The sequence below is a fragment of the Xenopus tropicalis genome, chromosome 3, assembly GCF_000004195.4.
Source record: "Xenopus tropicalis strain Nigerian chromosome 3, UCB_Xtro_10.0, whole genome shotgun sequence".
In the NCBI taxonomy this organism is placed as follows: Eukaryota; Metazoa; Chordata; class Amphibia; order Anura; family Pipidae; genus Xenopus; species Xenopus tropicalis.
The window spans coordinates 109454709-109473346 of record NC_030679.2 but is presented as its reverse complement, the minus strand read 5'-3'; the positions used below and the strand labels follow the sequence as shown (position 1 = coordinate 109473346).

Below are 18638 nucleotides of genomic sequence, written 5' to 3'. Positions count from 1 at the left end.
TCCCCATTGTGTCCTGAAATGACATTTGTAGAAAAGAGCAGTTTGAATTTGCTGACACATGTCAGGCATCTCCCCTCCTTAAAGACATTACACAAGGATTATTAAAAGCATTCAGGGAGCAAAAAATAAAATGGCTATTATATAGAACCATTATGGAGAGAGATTATGCTATGACAGACAAATAATTACATTCAACTTTAGTCCTTAGTTGTAACTAACAACGTTGTGCTGCTGGCACCATGGTTATAATGGTTAAAAACATATCACTTTATTACAAAATAAAGCAGTACTTGTTGTTTATCATCTCTATTATGTCACAATAAGTAAAATGCTATTATAAATGTCCTTAATGACAGTTAAGCAATGATCTAAATGGTAATTTTATTGACATGAAAGTCATTTTCCTAATTAGTGAATTAACACAGGCATATTAGTGTTAAATTCAGTCAAGGAGATTTGTTGTGCAAGAATGTTTCAACACATATGTACGTATATAAAGATGGAGCCGGATGTAATGGTGCACTGTGACTCACAAGGAGTATTATGGTACATGGGAAAGTGATTCACTAAGATGGAAAAAAGGTGTTACACTATTGAACCAAATTAACCTGTTTTTAACCTGCACAGTCAGTTTAGATAGATGGAGGGTTCCCCCATTTGCGCTTATGAATAAATTAAAGACAAATTGATACCCAGAAATGAAAATGTCCTAAATGTTTTCGTATAATGTTACTTTGAGCTCCTCTTATAAAAATGTACCTCATTTCTAGAATGAAAGACATTTCAATATTAAAACACCAGTAGTTTCTTTGTTTAGGGCTTTTAGGGACAGGTTCTAAATGTGGATCATCTAGGGAAGTGCTGTCCAAATTATTACGTTAAGGGGGGTGATTATTTCTTAATAACATGTTCAAGGGCCAGATTAAATTAAAATAATGTCATATACCTTTTATTAAGGACTTTAAATTAAGACTGAATTTGAGTCAGTTACTGGCATAAACAGTATAATAAGCAGATCAAACAATCCCAACTTTAGTCAGTAATCTTTCAAAATTAATAAATTCCCAAACATGTAAATGAATTATATAGATTGATAGGGAAGGGTGAAGCTTTGTCCTCTTCCACATTTTTACCCAATTCCAGTCTGTACCCCACTTTCCATCAACTTCTTGTTATTTCTTTATTCTTAATCCTCATCTCCTACTATGGACACAATTTTCCTGCCATGACCTGTCTATCTAAGAATGCCTCAGTTGTTCTAAACCTGACTGCTATTTAATCTTAAACCACACTTAAATTTGTGTGCTAGGCAAATTCTCAAGCAACAGATATAAGAGAATGCGGTTGTCTTAGTGACATTTTATGAGGATGATGTGTATGGTCTGTTGTGCTGTCTATGGCACAGTGGACACATAGGCCCTGTATTACTGTATATGCCAATCAATGGGTAGTCTTTGGCACAAGAAGTTTTAAATCCCCAGGCTGGCTGATCCCACTGATTTCACACAGAGTACACAAAATAATAGTACATGACATAGATGAAGTACAACTGCTTCAGTTTCCTGCAAACTATTTTTTCCTAATGAATTAGGAGCTTTGAAAGTTGGTTTGAGCAAGTGGTAAAAGACTGCATATGTATTAATACTATAAATACCCTAAACTTTTTAGAAAAGGACAAATTTAACATCTCTTTTCGTCACTGCAGGTGAATGATGCTGGTGGTTCTATGACTATTCATACATTTGGAGCATATTTTGGGCTTACCGTGGCTTGGATTCTAAACAGACCAAGACTAAAGCAAACTAATGACAAAGAGGGTTCAGTGTATGTTTCTGATCTGTTTTCCATGATTGGTAAGCTCCTCCTGGGAAATTTCATATACTAGGTTACATTTAGTAAAGGGTGTAAAAATCTCTAGTAATACAATCAACAATTACAGGATAAATTGTGTGTATTTACGTGTGTAAAAGTCTTCATGCAGCCAATATTTAATGCTATGTCATAGGACAGATACAAAAGATTACAAGGGTCCACCTTTAACACATATTTTTAGCTTCATATATAAGTAGTAGGCTGCATAGTGAAGATGCTGATTATCAAAAGTCTACTTCAGTAGGCTTTATTGTGGCTCATTACATTGCACTTTTATAAAGTTAGACGTTACTGCTTTAAAGTGGGCACTTGAGAGCTGAACCACCCATTGCCGAGTACTGACTTAAGATATTCCAGATATACATTATACATTGCCCTCTCATTTTTTCGTGATCACAGGAACTCTTTTTCTGTGGATGTTCTGGCCCAGCTTTAATTCTGCTGTCTCATATCATGGAGATGCCCAGCACAGGGCTGCAATCAACACCTACTGTTCTCTTGCTGCCTGTGTTCTCACAACAGTAGCCATTTCCAGTGTAGTGAATAAAAAAGGCAAACTAGAAATGGTAAGTATTGAACAATATGCACACCCACACTCCATGTCAATACCCCCATAAGCCTCAATGGTTCTTTAATGATGCTTAGATGCTTAAGAATCCTAATATAGGTGTAACATGCAGTTTCCCCTAAATATTGAGAATCACACTCAAAAGTAGGCAGATATATTATTCAGGTATATTTAGGTAGTAAATTATTTAGAAACAATCATGACTGTACATGCCCTACCTTTATTCCTATCATGTTTAAAATTCCTTTTAAATTTTAACCAAGATGAAGTGTTGGTGTTTCCACTTGAATTCTAAAAACTATTTCAACCCTTTTCAAAAGCCCACCCACCAATATTTTTGTACATTTTACATGACTGCAAGTAGTTAATGTAAAACCTTTATATGTTTATTTACTTTGAAGAGTCATTTTTAAATGTGATATACCAATGAAGGATGCTTTACATCCTTTGTCAGGAATTTATGATAACTGTAAAGTTGCGATAGTTTTGGGTTATGGCATGACTGCTACTGATGTTCATGTTTATGATTTTAAAAATATGTGCACCCTTGAGATTTTATGGGATTTACAGAATAGAAATGACAGGGAGACAATAACTTTACTGGGGTAGTACATACTAATAAAACTATAAGAAAGATATTAATACCAAAAGAGCCACCAAATTGCAATAAATTGGTGCAGAGAGAGATTGAAAGTATAGCTGAGAAACGTGATTGTAGACATGTAGGTAACAACCTACTGCTAATTAATGGGGTTGCAGATCTTGATGTAAAGGGAAACTGTACCCCCAGACAATGTCTCAATAAAAATATATAGCATAAAATGTTTTCATAAATATACACTTTCTAAGTAGTATATGCCATTGGGTAATCCTAAATAAAAAATTGCCATTAATGTACTAAGGTTCGTCCCCTGGGATTATACGATGCACAGTGCACACAAACAAACCAAGGGCACACATACATGTTAGGGCACATCAGCCAATTAGTGAACAAAGTTCTGTCTTTTACTCCCACACTACTTCCTGTTACGTTTAAAGCTGCCCTGTTTCCTGTCAGGTGATCTCTGAGGGAGCACACAGCCAATCATAAAATGGTGTGTCTCAAGGAATTAGATGTAAAAGGGCAATATTTACTGATATTTATATTCCAGTTTTGTAAGATTCTTTAGTAGTTTAAATCATATTAAGTTACCTATCTGTTGGTTAAGTATTCATAACGGGCAGCGTCAATTATGCAGGTTTCCTTACCTTAGCTCTTTTCCCCCACCCCCGGTACCTCAGAGACAATAATGACGTCCAGGATGGGATATAACAGGCCACAGCTGTATTAACAGAAAATATGTAAATATATAAATACAAAATAATTTATAAAGTAATCAACATTTTAACAATAACCATCCATGTTATGCCCATTGGAATGCTTGCCCACTCCAAACCACCAACCATGGCTGCCTGCCATGCCGGCCACCTTCCACAGCAGCTTCAAGTGGGCAAGTGAGAGCAGGCAACCAGAATCCACTACTCTCCTGGGACCCTTTTCCGAGGAGGTTACCATCCACCTTTTGACACCCATGTGCCAAAACTGGGGCTTAGCCCCCACCTGCCAGCAAGCATTCCTACCGCAAGCTGTGACAGCATAAACAAACCCCTCCCCAACCCGGTCCACCTTGCAATATTCAAGGGCAGGCGGGCGGGACAATGCTCCTTGACTTTCCACGAGGTAATGGTACCGCCTCTTCCTATGCTGTTAGCTTCCCTATCCTGGTCCCTCCTCTTACTTTACCTCCTTCCCAAGGTCCTAGCCTGTATTAATTAACCCCTTTCACTCCCCCTGCTGTTCCTAGCACCGTCAAGGCTCCTGCTACACTTTGTATCATGGACATTTTTAGTAACATGCTAATAAAAGCTGTATTTTATCTTTAAGAGTGGGCTATCTGCTGTTCTGTGATATTCATTTTTGTGCCTTGATAACATGCTCATTGCCAATGTGTATTACACATGTAGCACAGAGATACCCTGCTGGAGCTAGTTAGCGCCACTTACGTGCTATTTTTAATTTGTGCCAAACATGTGACTATTTATGTTTATGTGTGCTTAAGCCAATTTCCACCAAACCTTATACAATAAGTGGCTTGATTTAAATGCCTTGTATACTTTAATGGGTAATATTGTTCCAATGTTACAGTTTTGATAATCACTTGGTAAAAGGGAAGTGGAAGGGCAAAATTGTAATCTGACAATTTCATCTATAGGTTCATATTCAGAATGCGACCCTGGCAGGAGGAGTAGCAGTTGGTACTGCTGCAGAAATGATGCTTACTCCATATGGATCTTTAATTGTTGGATTCATATGTGGCATTGTGTCTACCTTAGGATTTACCTACTGTTCGGTAAGTAAGTGGGCTGTTGTAATAAGGTTACTCTCCTGTAGAACAATATCTTTTTTTTTTTTACTGTTTTTATTAAATACTAATACTCTGGAGGTATCTGTAAGTTTCAAGGGATGTTGAGCTTGGTATTATAAACATGCATCTATAATTTCAAGACTCCCTTCTTCTTGCACTACAAGCCAATATTGTACAAACACATAAAAGAATTAAGTAATAAAATTAAACAAAAACTACAACACCAAACCTTGAGTGAGTTATATCGGCCAATGCTATACAGAAAGTAGGTCAATAGGTGTGTCTCACCCAGAACCAGACAACAGTTCCAAACCAAAGTGTAGGATAGTAGACAGGCTGACAAATCACAGTCATTTTCTCTTTTAATGCAAACGATGTCCTGTTTATTGACTGCATTTGTATTCCATTAATTCAATGAAAGTATAGGATTATAACTTACTGTCCACACATAGTGATGAGCAAATCTGTCCCATTTCGCCACAAAATTAGCCAAACAACAAAAAAATTTGCAAAAAATCCATTAAACACATTTGTCACGTGACTTTTTTGACGCCTGCGTCTTTTTATTTATGCCCATGCCTAATTTGCCACAACTGCGTCCATTTTAGACACAAGCGCACCCAATTCGATATGATTACGACTATTTTTCCCGCGACCGTGACGTTTTTTGTCGTGTGGCAAATTTTTCCGAGGCAAATTTTTGCGCAAGTTTCACAAAACAATTCGCCAATGGCGAAATGTGGAAATTTGCTGTGAATACATGCCTGCCAAAAAAATTTGTTCATCACTATCCACACATAATGCTTCTTCTCTGCATGTTTGAATTTTAACATGTAGATTCAGGGGGGCACAATATTGCTTGCATTCATAGAGGTATTCGCTACTGTTTATACTTATTTTCTTTATTTTGCTCAACTAACATGCTAGAAAAGGATTTGGAATTATTCCTCAGGATGACAGCTCCCCTTTGTCGATGAGCGAATCTGTCCTGTTTCGCTTCACCAAGAAATTCACAAACATTAACTAAACACATTGAAGTCAACGGGGTTTTTCCACGGCAACTTTTTTCTTACCATGGGATTTTTTTTTTTTTTGCACTCATTGGAGTCTGTAGGTGTTTTTTCACGGTGAATCTGGCAAAAATGTTCACTCGTCAATATTCCATTTTGGATTATGTTAAAAACCTTACTGTGGCATACAGAAAATCCTGCAGCGGCTCAGACATACACAAATATATATATATAATAACTGTAAATGACATTGCCTCTATTATTGTTCCCTCACTATTATTCTTTTTCCTCAGCCTTTTTTGTCCAATAAACTAAGGCTCCATGATACATGTGGAATACATAATCTCCATGCAATGCCAGGCTTGATAGGTGGAATTGTTGGAGCAGTCACAGCAGCATGTGCAACAGAAGCGGTTTATACTGCAGATGGGTAAGTAACCTGAACAAACAATAAACAGAACATTTACATTGTTTAAGTGGTGTACTGACATATGAAAAATAAGCATAAGCCACACATTCTTTCCAGGAGTTTTCAAAATTGTATTGACTGTCAAAACAATATTTAAGCATTCTCAACGATAATCAAACCTGCTAGTACCTTTAAAAACAGAACTGGTTCACTGTGACTTTTTTTTAAATTCTATTCAGTTATCAACCAAACCGATGAATGGTTCTTATTGTCATATATATATAGTCCCAGTTGTAAGCATTTACACAGAAAGCTCTAGCTTGTTGACGTGAAAAAAAAGTGGGTCATGTGTCAGGGGAATCTGGAATATATGTAGGTGCCGCTGGGCATTGTCATGGAGGATGAGGAATTTAGGGATGTTGAGTGGTATGGTCCAAAAACTTGGTTATCTTGGTGTTACAGTACATATAAGTTACAAAAATACTGAATTGCACAGGCACGTTTTATACTGTATGTGTATTATAAAACAACCCATAAAGTAGTAAATCTTAATTAAACTGCAATATTTTGATATAAAATTCTTTCATATTTTTATTTCATAGACTGAAAAAAATGTTTAGATTTGAAGGTGATTATGCTACCAGAACTCCCAGCATGCAAGGAGGATATCAAGCAGCTGGCCTCTGTGTCTCACTTGCATTTGGGCTTGTAGGAGGCACTGTTGTAGGTATGAATTATGATCTCTTCTTTGTATGTTACTGGAAGCTTACTGATAGGTAACTAGCACAGCCTATTCCTTCTATCGTGGAATGAAAAAAATTTATACAACAGTATTTCAGGGCTACTATTTTTAATATTTTTACTACAACCATCTATGATATTTGAATTAAATAATGACATATTTTGTTGGTGTGGGGTCCAGAGAGGTTACATTAGGACCCTGGTATAAGCAGTCAGCTCAAGATCATTTTGGCTGGCTATGTATTTTACTGACAATCTGACCTCTTCAAGGGTTCTGGGCTAAAAGAATGTATCTTTTTATAGGTTGCATTCTAAAACTGCCAATTTGGGGAGACCCTTCAGATGAGAACTGCTTTGATGATGAAGTCTATTGGGAGGTAAGATCTTTATAGAGGGCAGTATGTTAAAGGGAATGAGACATTTAATTGTTTGAAGAACCTTACTTTCTTAGAAAATGGGAGTAGATATATTATTGCTCAGCTGTGATTTACTGTTTGGTTAAATTTACAAGAGGGACCTGCCATATTGTTTGCCTTGGCTAAGGAATGCTCCACTGACTTCAAAATCTAATTTTGACCAATATTTAGTAATACACCATGAAAAATATCACAAAGGGGGAAATACCCCAGCTATGGCACTGCTGACGCTGTGTGAAGATATCCAAAGTCTCTTCAGGGCAATGTCAAATGAGGAGATTAATGACGAGGTGAGGAAATTAGTCACCCTGCTATTCCTCTTGCGGTGACAACTAATCTCCTCGCGAGGCAACTTCGAGTGACTTTGGAAAGTAACTTTTGGAAAGCTGAAGCAACATATATGTTTTAATAATGTAAATCACCAGCAGGAAAGCATTCAGAGGAGATTAGTTGCCACCTCTAGAGAAGATTAATCACAGGGCGACCAATCTTCCCCATGTGGCATGTCTTAAAGCAGCATTGGTTATACACTGCTCAGTCTGCTCATTGGCATTGATACTGTTCAGATAAAAAGACCCCTAGTCAATGCACAAAACAGACCCTGCTCACATATCATTCTTTGCTATGATTTCCTCAACTTACATGTATAATACAAATACAGTGTCGGAGCTTCAGCCTCAAGGGCCCCCCTCCCAACGTACACCTCACTTCTGGCATACACCAGCCTTCCCTCCCCTGCCACCGTACCATATTGCTTTAGATTTAACTCATTAACTTGTGGCTGTGATCAGGCTACAGGGGCAAGGGAGCATTCAAAATGCCACGGGGAATGGACCTGGTTAGTGGGGCCCATAGAGGCCAGTGCCAACTGGGTGTTTTCCTGGTGTCCTACCAGCCCAATCTGACCCTGTACAAATAATAATAATAAATAACTGTGCCTAAGTAATAATACCACATTTATAACTAAAGGACAAGAATTAATATTCAGTATGACAATAAATAGATTCTAATTATATTGCCCCAGAAATGACCTGCACCTGATTTAAGTTAGGCTGATGCCACACACGGCGTAGGGCTGATTTTTTCGGCAAGCGGAAAAACGCTTGCCGAAAAATCAGCCCTACGCCTGCTACTTGTGCCTGCACCCGAATGAATGGAATACGCTCGGGTGCAGGCACATGTAGCAGATATACGCACGAGAATGCGTGAGAATGCAAAGTCTCGCGTTTTCATGCGTATATCGGCTACATGTGCCTGCACCCGAGCGTATCCCATTCATTTGGGTGCAGGCACAAGTAGCAGGCGTAGGGCTGAATTTTCGGCAAGCGTTTATCCGCTTGCCGAAAATTTCAGCCCTACGCCTCGTGTGGCATTAGCCTAAAGAAGCACAATAATAGGCACAACTTTTCCCTTTAATGCTCTATAAGGAGAGATAAAATCTTATCTACAATGAGTAGATAATTGGTGTAACTCTACCCCCTTTCCAGAGACAAATGAATTTTCATTATTGATTTTACTAGGTGTTTTTTTTTTTTTTAAAAGCATCTCGTGCTTGAGAGAGGAAGACTAGGCGCTGGTATACTGCAAACTGTACAGCTAATAAAGCAAAAGAAATAAACATAGAGGTGTCAGCGTCAGTTATCATAAAGGCCAATATAAACATGATATTGGATATCCTGTGTAAAAAGTTCATGGGTGCAAGCCTATAAACATACACTGTCACATAAAGTTAAACCAGCAATTCTTAGTAACAGGTTTGCACGCATGATAGCATTATCAGTTTAGTACAGGAGTGTAAGTAGAGGGTTATGGGCCTCATATAAATTTTTCCCCCAAATACCAATGTCACAAATATCACAAATCCAAACCCATTTACTTGTATCCTGCCACCTGAAATGTGGCCACTGCCTACTGAAGTTTAGATCTCATTTACAAATACAGTGCAAAGTGCTAAATGTGGATGCAGATCACCATGTTTTTTTTTATGCCCACAATAAAGAGTAATTTGAAGTGTCAGCTAAGTATTGTCTGTCATACATGATGCACTAATATTGATGCAAATTAGTGTCCTTTTTGGCAAGTTTCAACTCAGATTTTTCTTGCCGCATTTGTGTGGAGATTGCATCACTTCCACAGCAATAAACACTGCATCAGTAACAGAATTAGCATCTAATTCACTTGGTGCCTCTTTGGACACAATCTGCAGGTCCAGACTGCCAGTTATTAGATGGGCGTCAGCTACTAATCAGGCTTAATTGGTTCCATATATGGATGCAAGTATCTTTGTAAATTATATCTTTGCTCAATTTTGGGTCCCTTATAGGGCTATGCGGTTTTGCAGAGCTTGTATTCAGAAATTATCCCTCTTTTCTTGCCCATAGTAAGATAAGATATATGGCTTTTTGCCCACCTCAGGTTGCAAAGTCTGGGTGAGAACTTTCCAGTCTAAGGATAAACGGTTTCTGGCTAGAAATTAGGAGACTGGAGGGGTAGCAGCAATCTTTCTCGGTTGTAAAGTGACATTAACCAATGGGGCTAGGGATATACTTAGCAGGAAGAAGGGAGACCAACTGCATAAGGCGCACTCCTATGTGTACACACATTCACTTTCCACTCTGCATCTTGAGCACCAAAGCAATGTTGGTTATCATGACAGCAGTCTATTGAGTATAATTGGCAGTTGTGTCCAGTGCCACACTCAATAAGTGTGATATGCAGTACTCTATTGTGTAAGGGGCCTTAGGTTTAACTGAATGTATCAGAGCTGTGCCATGGCTGTAATGTCTGGAACTCTGGGCTTGTACCTTAATTTAATGACATAGCAAGCAGCTGGAATGTATGCAGAATGCAGTGCCCACAGAAGCTGCACAGCAATGGTATAAATTAGAGATACATGTTGATACTTCTTGACTTATGTGTTCAGGCCAGAGTGTGATGGCCCATAGAATTATTGATGTATAGGTATATATGATGTATAGGTAAAATGATTCCTTGAGGTGAAGGCTAGGGAAAATGTGCCTTTTATGAGCCAATATCACCCAGCCCTGACAGCATGCATCCAGCTATGCAAACCCAAAATCATTATTACTGTGTTCTGTGTTAATGTGTTATATTTACAAAATACCAACACTGAACATAACAGTTAACATGCAAACATTTACTGAAACCGTAGGTAAATGATGATCATCAAATGTTTTGGCCAAATAACCCGATGAAGCTGGTTGGACCAGTTAAAGGGTAGGACAAAAAGAGCATCAGAATGTATAACATATTTAAGTATATACTTCAGGGATGTCCAACCAGAGGCTTTTCAGCTGTTCTGCTGTGACTCCCACTTTCCCGCTGTAGCCCACTTTATGATTAGATGTGGCACTACCTGCTGATATGTCACTATACTTGGCGCTTTCAGGAGTCCTGAGCCCCGCTTAGGAACAGCTATTCCTTTATACTTTGGCGTGCCTCCACCCAGGATAGGGATAGAATGAACTATAACTCCCCTCCTGAGAACTTGATACTGTACTGCAGTATGGGGACTCCCAGCACTCCTGGTACCTTGCCCCCTCCCTGGGGTAGTTGCTTACCCGGCAGTGTGGATCCTCCGTGTATGCAGAGACAGAACACTGGATGGATGTTTAACCAGTGGAACTTATTTATTGTCACAGATGTATCAGACAGGCAGGTTACACACAGGAGCAATGTTACAGTCAGGGTATACTCCCTCTCCCTTAAGAGACCCTCTCTCCACGAGATATTAGCAGTACTACACGCCAGATGATTCCCTTTAGGGGTTCCCTCCGGTACTTCTCGCCAGAAGCCCCTCTCTAGGGCACTTCCCGGTACTACACGCCAAGCGGACACCCCCTCAGCAGACCTCACCCCGGTACTTCCACTTAGATACCCCTGGATTAGGCAAATCTCCTACACTTAGCACTTTACTCCCTGACTCCAGCTATGAGTGCTGGTGGATCTTAATCCAGTAAAACCTCCTGTCGGGGCCACGCTGCCCAGCTAGATAACCTACCTACCACTCCTAGAGTGGTCTATAACAATTACTCACTGTCTAACTCTGACCTGTTGTTAACCTCTTCTCCAAGAGGGGTCCCAGGCTGAAAGACCTGCAGGCACATGGCTGCACAGCCTTATATACTGTGTGCACCCTGTGGCCTAACTATGGAACTGCAGGGAAGCTAACTCCCTGTTAACCCTTATAGTGCCAACCACCCAAGGTGTCCCACTACTAAAGTACTACCCTCCCTTGGGGTCTATTCTGGGGGCAACCATCCTAGGGGACCCAAATTTTGGGGAACCCTACACCGCTAACGGGTGAGAGTGTATGTTATTTCATTAGAATGAATATATAATGTTTTTGATGAAGCTGTAAGACAGGGTTTGGCAGAAGCTGTAATTTTTAAATTCTTGGCCACAGCCTATGACCAAACACATTCATGTCATGCTAAGGCCAGGTGTGTACTTTTTATTAGCCAGAAGGCAGAACTAAATGCCCCTCTAAGGTGTACCAGTTTTATTAACTCTCTTGATCCTGCTGGAGATTGCAGTGGCTCTGCTCTAGTAAATCAAACACAATGGAGACATGGATAGGGGCTGGCAGGGCCCACCTAAGCATAAAAGCACGTATGATTTTACTAAACTTTTATTTTAAAGGGGGTAATAATCATTGATATAAATATGCAAGCAAACTATAGAGGATGTTTATTCTTCACAAATAGGTTTTATTATTTTTGCATACCGTATATACTCGAGTATGAGCCGATCCGAATATAAGCCGAGGTAAAGTGGAAAAACTTGTTGACTCGAGGTGGGCCTAGGGTGGGAAATGCAGCAGCTACTGCTAAGTTTCAATAATCAAAATAAATACCAATAAAATTACATTAAATGAGGCATCAGTGGAGTATATGTTTTTCAATATTTATTTCAAAGAAAAACAGTAAACTAGCTCTGTAAGTGGAGAAGAGGGTCAACAAAAACAATATGGCATCAACAATGATACCTTAAGAGTACTACCCCCTTAGCTCAATCAGCAACCAAGCTAAAACACAAAGAGTTAAAATCCTTCAAAACTATATATAGTTTATATAGAATATAAAGTGCAATGTCTAGTGCAGAATGGGACAGGTGAGGATGGTAGATGAAGATGAATTTGAGAGCAGGCCAAAGCACTGGAGGGTCTGGTTGTGGGGGGCCTAATTTGCACACAAAGGACAGAGGGTGCTAGTCTGGAAGGACCCATGGCACCTGACTAAAGTATAAGCCGAGGGTGACTTTTTCAGCACATTTTGGGTGCTGAAAAACTAGGCTTATATGCGAGTATATACAGTAATTTTAATTGTTTCTTAGATGTGAAGGCTAGTTTATATACTATTACTAAAATAGTGCAAATTGCAGGTGTAAAGTACTGTTTTATGCCCATAATACACCAGCTCCATTTGCACCTGTCTGGAATGGAGAGCAATGCATACAGGAGGGGTGGGATGTGAACATGACACTATAGGCCCTTCCTTGTACATTAAAGATGGTACACAATGGAAGGAGCAGCAAGGAATGCATATTTGACGTTGTTATTTTACACTGCTTCGGACCTTGTGTAAGGTCGGAAGTTGCTTTAAGAAAAATGACACCAAACTTCACAAACATGCAGGCAGGTTAATTGGCTCCTGATAAAATGTAATATGTACGCATGTGATAGGGACCTTAGATTGTAAGCTCCAATGGGTCAGGCGCTGATGTGAATGATGCATAATCTTTGTAAAGTTCTGCATGAATGTGTTGGAACTATATAGACAAAGAGTAATATCACTTGTAAGGGGGTGAAAGAAGTGTGCCAAAGTTATTTTAGGGTAGCATTTGGCCACTAGAGGGTAGGGTAGAGTTAGTTAAGTGCTTTAATTGAAGTTTTAATGCCTGACCACCAGAGGGAGCTAGAGAGAAGAGAAAGACCTAAGAAGTTCTACAAGGGTGTGGCTAGGAGGGTATAAAAAGAAACTGCTCACATCCCAGGCATAGTCATCTACTGGACAAAGCCAGTGAGGAATAGCCACAACTCAGAGTATGTCAGGTTTAGCCAGCATAGGATAGTTGTGTCATAGCATACTTAGTAGTGTGAGAGTTCAGGCCAGTGAGTATAAGCCATTAAAGGTCTCACCAAGGAGTGAGTGGGAGTAGCTTCCAAGTGGGTTCCCCGCCAGGTAGGTTATCAGTGTGAAGGACCAGGGTAGTGAAGGCTCTGGGATTTTGCAAAAGACTGAGGAAGTGTCTTGGGCTCAGACCTTTAGAGGGAAATGTGTGGACAGGTTCTCTGGATTGACATGGAGGCTGCTGGCAAGGATGGGAGAGAGAACACTTCAAATGGTCTTGAGTAATCAGCTAAAATTTGTTTTTGTACAATGAACTACCTTTTGAATGCATGACTGATAACATCTGTGTGAAATTTCTGCAGAAATATTGACTGGCATTTGTTATTGTGTTAACATCTTGGTCTCTGGAAGGAATAAAGTTACCAATGCTTCACTATCCTTGGTGTTTTCTAGTGTGGGTAAACGTAATTAAGAGGGAATTACTGCCTACGTGGTTCCTCCCCCTAGTCTATTCATTAAATAAGGCAGCAGTGTACCAGTCAAAATATAAAGCACAATTTGTCACTAGGTGGCAGTAGATCCTAAGAGAAAAAGAAATTGCTACATTTTTACTAATTTTGTGTGATTAAACATTTAAAATGTTTCCAACAGAAATATGATGTATATAAACAAAGTGTATTTATATTATTATAATATAATATTTAATTTTATATTTATATATTATGATATTGTATTTCTATTACTATTTTTTTCCTGCTGGAAGAATGTGAAATGTTTTCTTTCACCTACAATTCAGTAATGTAAATTGATGGATTAGTGCTATGAGCAACCCACAGCTTAGAGTCCCTTGCTTATGCAAAGATACTATTGAAACTGTAAGTAAAGGTCTCAAACCTTTAATGGCCCTTGATAATTACTAGAAGCACATATTTAAAAATATCTGCCCCTTAAGTACAGACTGTTGCAGAAATTTGCACAAATGAAACTGTGAAACTGACCCACTTCTTAAAATGTTACAGTCTGGGTAGGTTGGCTACATATATACTCAGATGCTATACATGGCATTGGCTAAATTGTGAATACACCGATGCCACTGTTCCTAGCCACAAGCCTTTAGGTTTATGTTAAGGTTACCATTTCAGGGGGAATGACCCTGTTTCAGATTCCCTGTCCCTATGGAAAATTGACCACTGAAAACTGTCCCTGTGTCAACAGAGCTGCCCCCCAGTCAATCGTCATTATTCCACGACAAGAGGAAGGAGGGAGTGAACTTCCATCTCCTGATCTCCTTTCCTACTTCCACATCCCCCAAACTTTCTGCGCCAGCTTTTCTGTTGCTAAAGTGCAATGGAGAGGAGAAGCTTCGCTTTAGCAATGGAAACAGGCACAGAAAGTTTGGAGGACATGGAAGAAGGAAAGGAGAAGATCAGGAGATGGAAGTTCACTCATTCCTTCCTCTTGTCAGTGGTCAATTTTCCATAGGGAAACGGGGACATTTCCCCAGAAACAGATAAGCCATCTGCACTATACACATTGCCTGACACAGCTGTGATCATTGGTTCTTATTCAGCCCCGGTGGACCCTGGACCCTCCAGTCCAATACAGCCATGATTGATGGGAGGACAGGGGGAGTGCCTATAGTATAAGATGGGGATTGGGTCTGTTTGGCAGGGCCCACGAGGATCAGGTGACCTGCCAGCCAGTCCAACCCAGCTCTTACTGCTGGCTTTTTTACTTCTGTAATTAGTTTTGGTTTTAGGTATGGTAATATGTATAAATATTCTGGAGCTTTTCTAGGAAAATATATTGATATCAAAATGTGTGGCTGTGATGTTGAGTGGGTGTACGCAATGTGGGCGTGACCAAAAGTGGTTGTGGCAATTAAAACCTTTGCGCGCACCTTAGGCTCCTTCTTGTCCCCAGATTTCACTGGTAACCTTAGTTAATGGTGAGAATGTAGATATTTATATAATAACCGGTTTATGCACATTCTGAGCAGACATCCAGAAATGTGGGTCTAGAGGGTATTTGCTTAGTAAGCAAGACAAGTGTGTCCTGCATGGCATGAGTTGTGCAAACATCTAATGAATATATAATAAGTAAATCTCCTTGTTTGTCCCTACAGCTGCCTGAGGAGGATGAGGAGGAACACCTTGGGGCTGCCAATCAATATGTCACTCATTTACCAGAAAATTTTAAACTACCAGATAGGACGGAAGTGGCCTTTAAATGACTTGTTTAACAAAGTTGTATGAAAATATCCACAACGCGGCACTCATCTTCTGTCTCCTTATCTTCCTGAATAACACGCTGGAATGTTTAGTTCTGAAGAAGCCATTTTTTTACTCTATTGTTAAAAAAAAACAAAAAAAAACAAATATATATATTTTTTTTTTTTTCTGACCAAGGTACTCTGCTTTACTCAGCAGTGCACAATCTTTTGGGATCAAACAAAACTTGTTTGTTTGTTGTTGTTGTTTTTTTTTTTTTTTTTTTGCAATATCCCTTAATGAAAATGTGATAATACCTGCCTTTAAGAACTTTTTCATCCAGCAAGGTGTTTGATAGCATTGGGTGTTGGGAGTTGGGGTTCCATTGCCCTGACAGCCTTGCTTAATAACAAGCTGAGCCTGAGCCATTAATGCATGTGCCATTTTATTTTGGCCTGATCTTGCCAAAGAACTCTCTAGAATCCTTATAGCACGTTAGCACTGAAAATCTACCCACTCCATTGAGAAAGCTGGACAAAACAGCTTGAAAGGCACTTCTCAAAAGCAAGGAAACTGAATGTGATTTTCTCAGCCATAATTATTATCAATATATGGTGTTAGAACTCCCACGTGCAAGAATTCCTGCGTTTGCACCTGAGTAGGAGGGTATGATTTATACATTATATATATATATATATATATTGGCACTGACGTCACATTTTCAATAGGAAGTTGAAAATAAATGATAAATTGTCAAAAAAAATCTCAAGTCTTCCCTAGGTAGGCCCTACTGTAGTACCTGGAATGGTCACACTTATTGGAAAATTCACTAGGTGCCCCTCCATTTCACCTAAATCCTCAAACTCTTATTTGCTCTCGCAGGGATCGGGCTACATAGCTGTACTTGGGCTGAAGCAGTACATATAGTGCAGTATATCCACACACATTCATACCTCTTATTATATCATCCCTGATCTACAGTGAGCACTCCTAATCACAGACTACACCATTTTGCACAGAACCCTCACCCATTTTTAGCTACACCCTTCCTAAACAGGGATAATTAGAAGGTATACATGTTTATTAATGAAATTCTCAATATTGCACTTAATATTGCACTTAGAACAGCTTTAGGAAAACTCCATCACCCTCCGCTAGCACCCCTGTCTGCAGGCAGAGACATTATATGAACGGCATCCTCCTCTCCATACATGAACCAGATTGCTTTTGGCAGAGGGGACTTCAGGTGCCAGTGACATTTAAGCACAAATCAGCTATTTGAATCTTGGCGTCACTTTCACTTCTAGCATCTCACTCCTTGATGGTGTTCTGCAGTGGGACAGTGGAACTTTGGGGAAAATATAGGCCTTTTCTAGGGACTTTGGGAAAATAAAGGCCTTTTCTATTTCATTTTTTAAGTGTGTCTTATTAGCTCTGGAGCTACATTTGCATATTTTAAATATTTAAAGTGGTGTCATTTCTTTTGCCTTGCTAACCTTTCTTATGTCATTTGCTTTGCTAATTAATTTTGTAAAATGCTCACTCCTGCAGTAAAGGTCTCGGATAAGATTTTTGACAGATTTAGTGCGAAGATAGCTATAATCCCAGCCATAAAGCATGTCAGAACTGCTGCTTTGTGATAGAAATAACAGAGATATAAAGGTACAAAATCCGCTGTCACCTTTTCATCATTGAAATAAATGCATTTCCCCCACCAAACTACTTTTGATGTAATTTTAATAAATGTGTAATATTGCTCTATTGCTTTGTGCTGTTTTATTTAAATTATTTCCAGATGCTTATCTACCTAGATCGGTGGTAAATAATAGTGAAATACCTCGTAGCCCCCTGTAACCATGTAAATGCTAAAGCCTGTACCCCATATATACTCCATAACAGTCACATGTGATTACTTTATCACTGCTGCAAATTTGTCTTTGTAAAGAGGTATTGGGTCTTTGCTAGAAAACATAATAACGCTTGAAAAAATGCCGAGTGAGGCCTGAAATGTCACCCGTATGTTTATTTTGGCTGAATAAAATGATAACTGATTTTTGCAAATGATAAGTGTGCTACTGGACTTTCTGGTTTATCTATTACTATGTCTCCAGGGCAGGCTGGGGATCTGTAACAAACACCTACCATCACAACACGTGGCAATTTACTTGTCTGGGTGGTGGAAGCACTCCAACTACATTTATACTGGTTTTCTAGAAAAAGTCAATTCAGTATTGGGATGTTTATATATTATGCAGTTTGGCCATTTCCCTATGAACCAAAACTGTATATTATATTATAAATGGTGCATTCCTATGACAGACCGAGGCAGTGTGTTACAGTAGGGGGTACATTACCACTGTATGTCATATGACCAAGTAAAACATGAACTGTTATAATGATACAGGTATATGACCCGTTATCCAGAATGCTTGGGACCAAGGGTGTTCCGGATAAGGGGTCATTCCGTAACTTGGATCTCAATACCTTAAGTCTACTAAAAATTAATAAAACATTAATTAAACCCAATAAGATTGTTTTGCATCCAATAAGGATTATTTATATCTTAGTTGGGATCAATTACAAGGTACTGTTTGATTACTACAGAGAAAAAGGAAATCAGTTTTAAAAATCTGAATTATTTGATTAAAATGGAGTGTATGGGAGACAGGATTGGTGACTTACCTCAGGTTGGGCTCCAGCCTTTCTGCATTTTCCAGGGGGCCTCTCTCTACCCTTAGGGTGAAAACACACAGAGCTACTGGTAGCAGTTACTTTTTCCATGGCTTCTAAACACCAGAAAATCCCTTGCCATAGAAAACACTGAGAATTGCCTCTGCTAAAACACACGTAAAGACAATTATCAGTAGATGATCAGCATTGTCTATTTTAGTAGCCACGACAAGTAGCTGCAACTA

General features: G+C 39.2%; 1 protein-coding gene across 5 annotated transcripts in view; it reads left to right on the top strand.

Moving 5' to 3' along the window:
- The window catches only part of rhcg (Rh family C glycoprotein), a 37812-nt gene extending 20028 nt beyond the window's left edge, over nt 1–17784 (top strand). For 4 of the 5 annotated variants that reach the window (XM_012958791.3, XM_031897802.1, XM_031897804.1 and 1 more), the window contains 7 exons: nt 1706–1853; nt 2272–2438; nt 4693–4830; nt 6149–6285; nt 6867–6991; nt 7309–7382; nt 15639–17784. In XM_012958791.3, coding sequence (XP_012814245.1) covers nt 1706–1853; nt 2272–2438; nt 4693–4830; nt 6149–6285; nt 6867–6991; nt 7309–7382; nt 15639–15746 — 897 coding nt within the window. In that variant the 3' untranslated portion in view covers nt 15747–17784. 5 annotated transcript variants of the gene reach the window in all.
- The last annotated feature ends 854 nt before the right edge of the window (nt 17785–18638 follow it).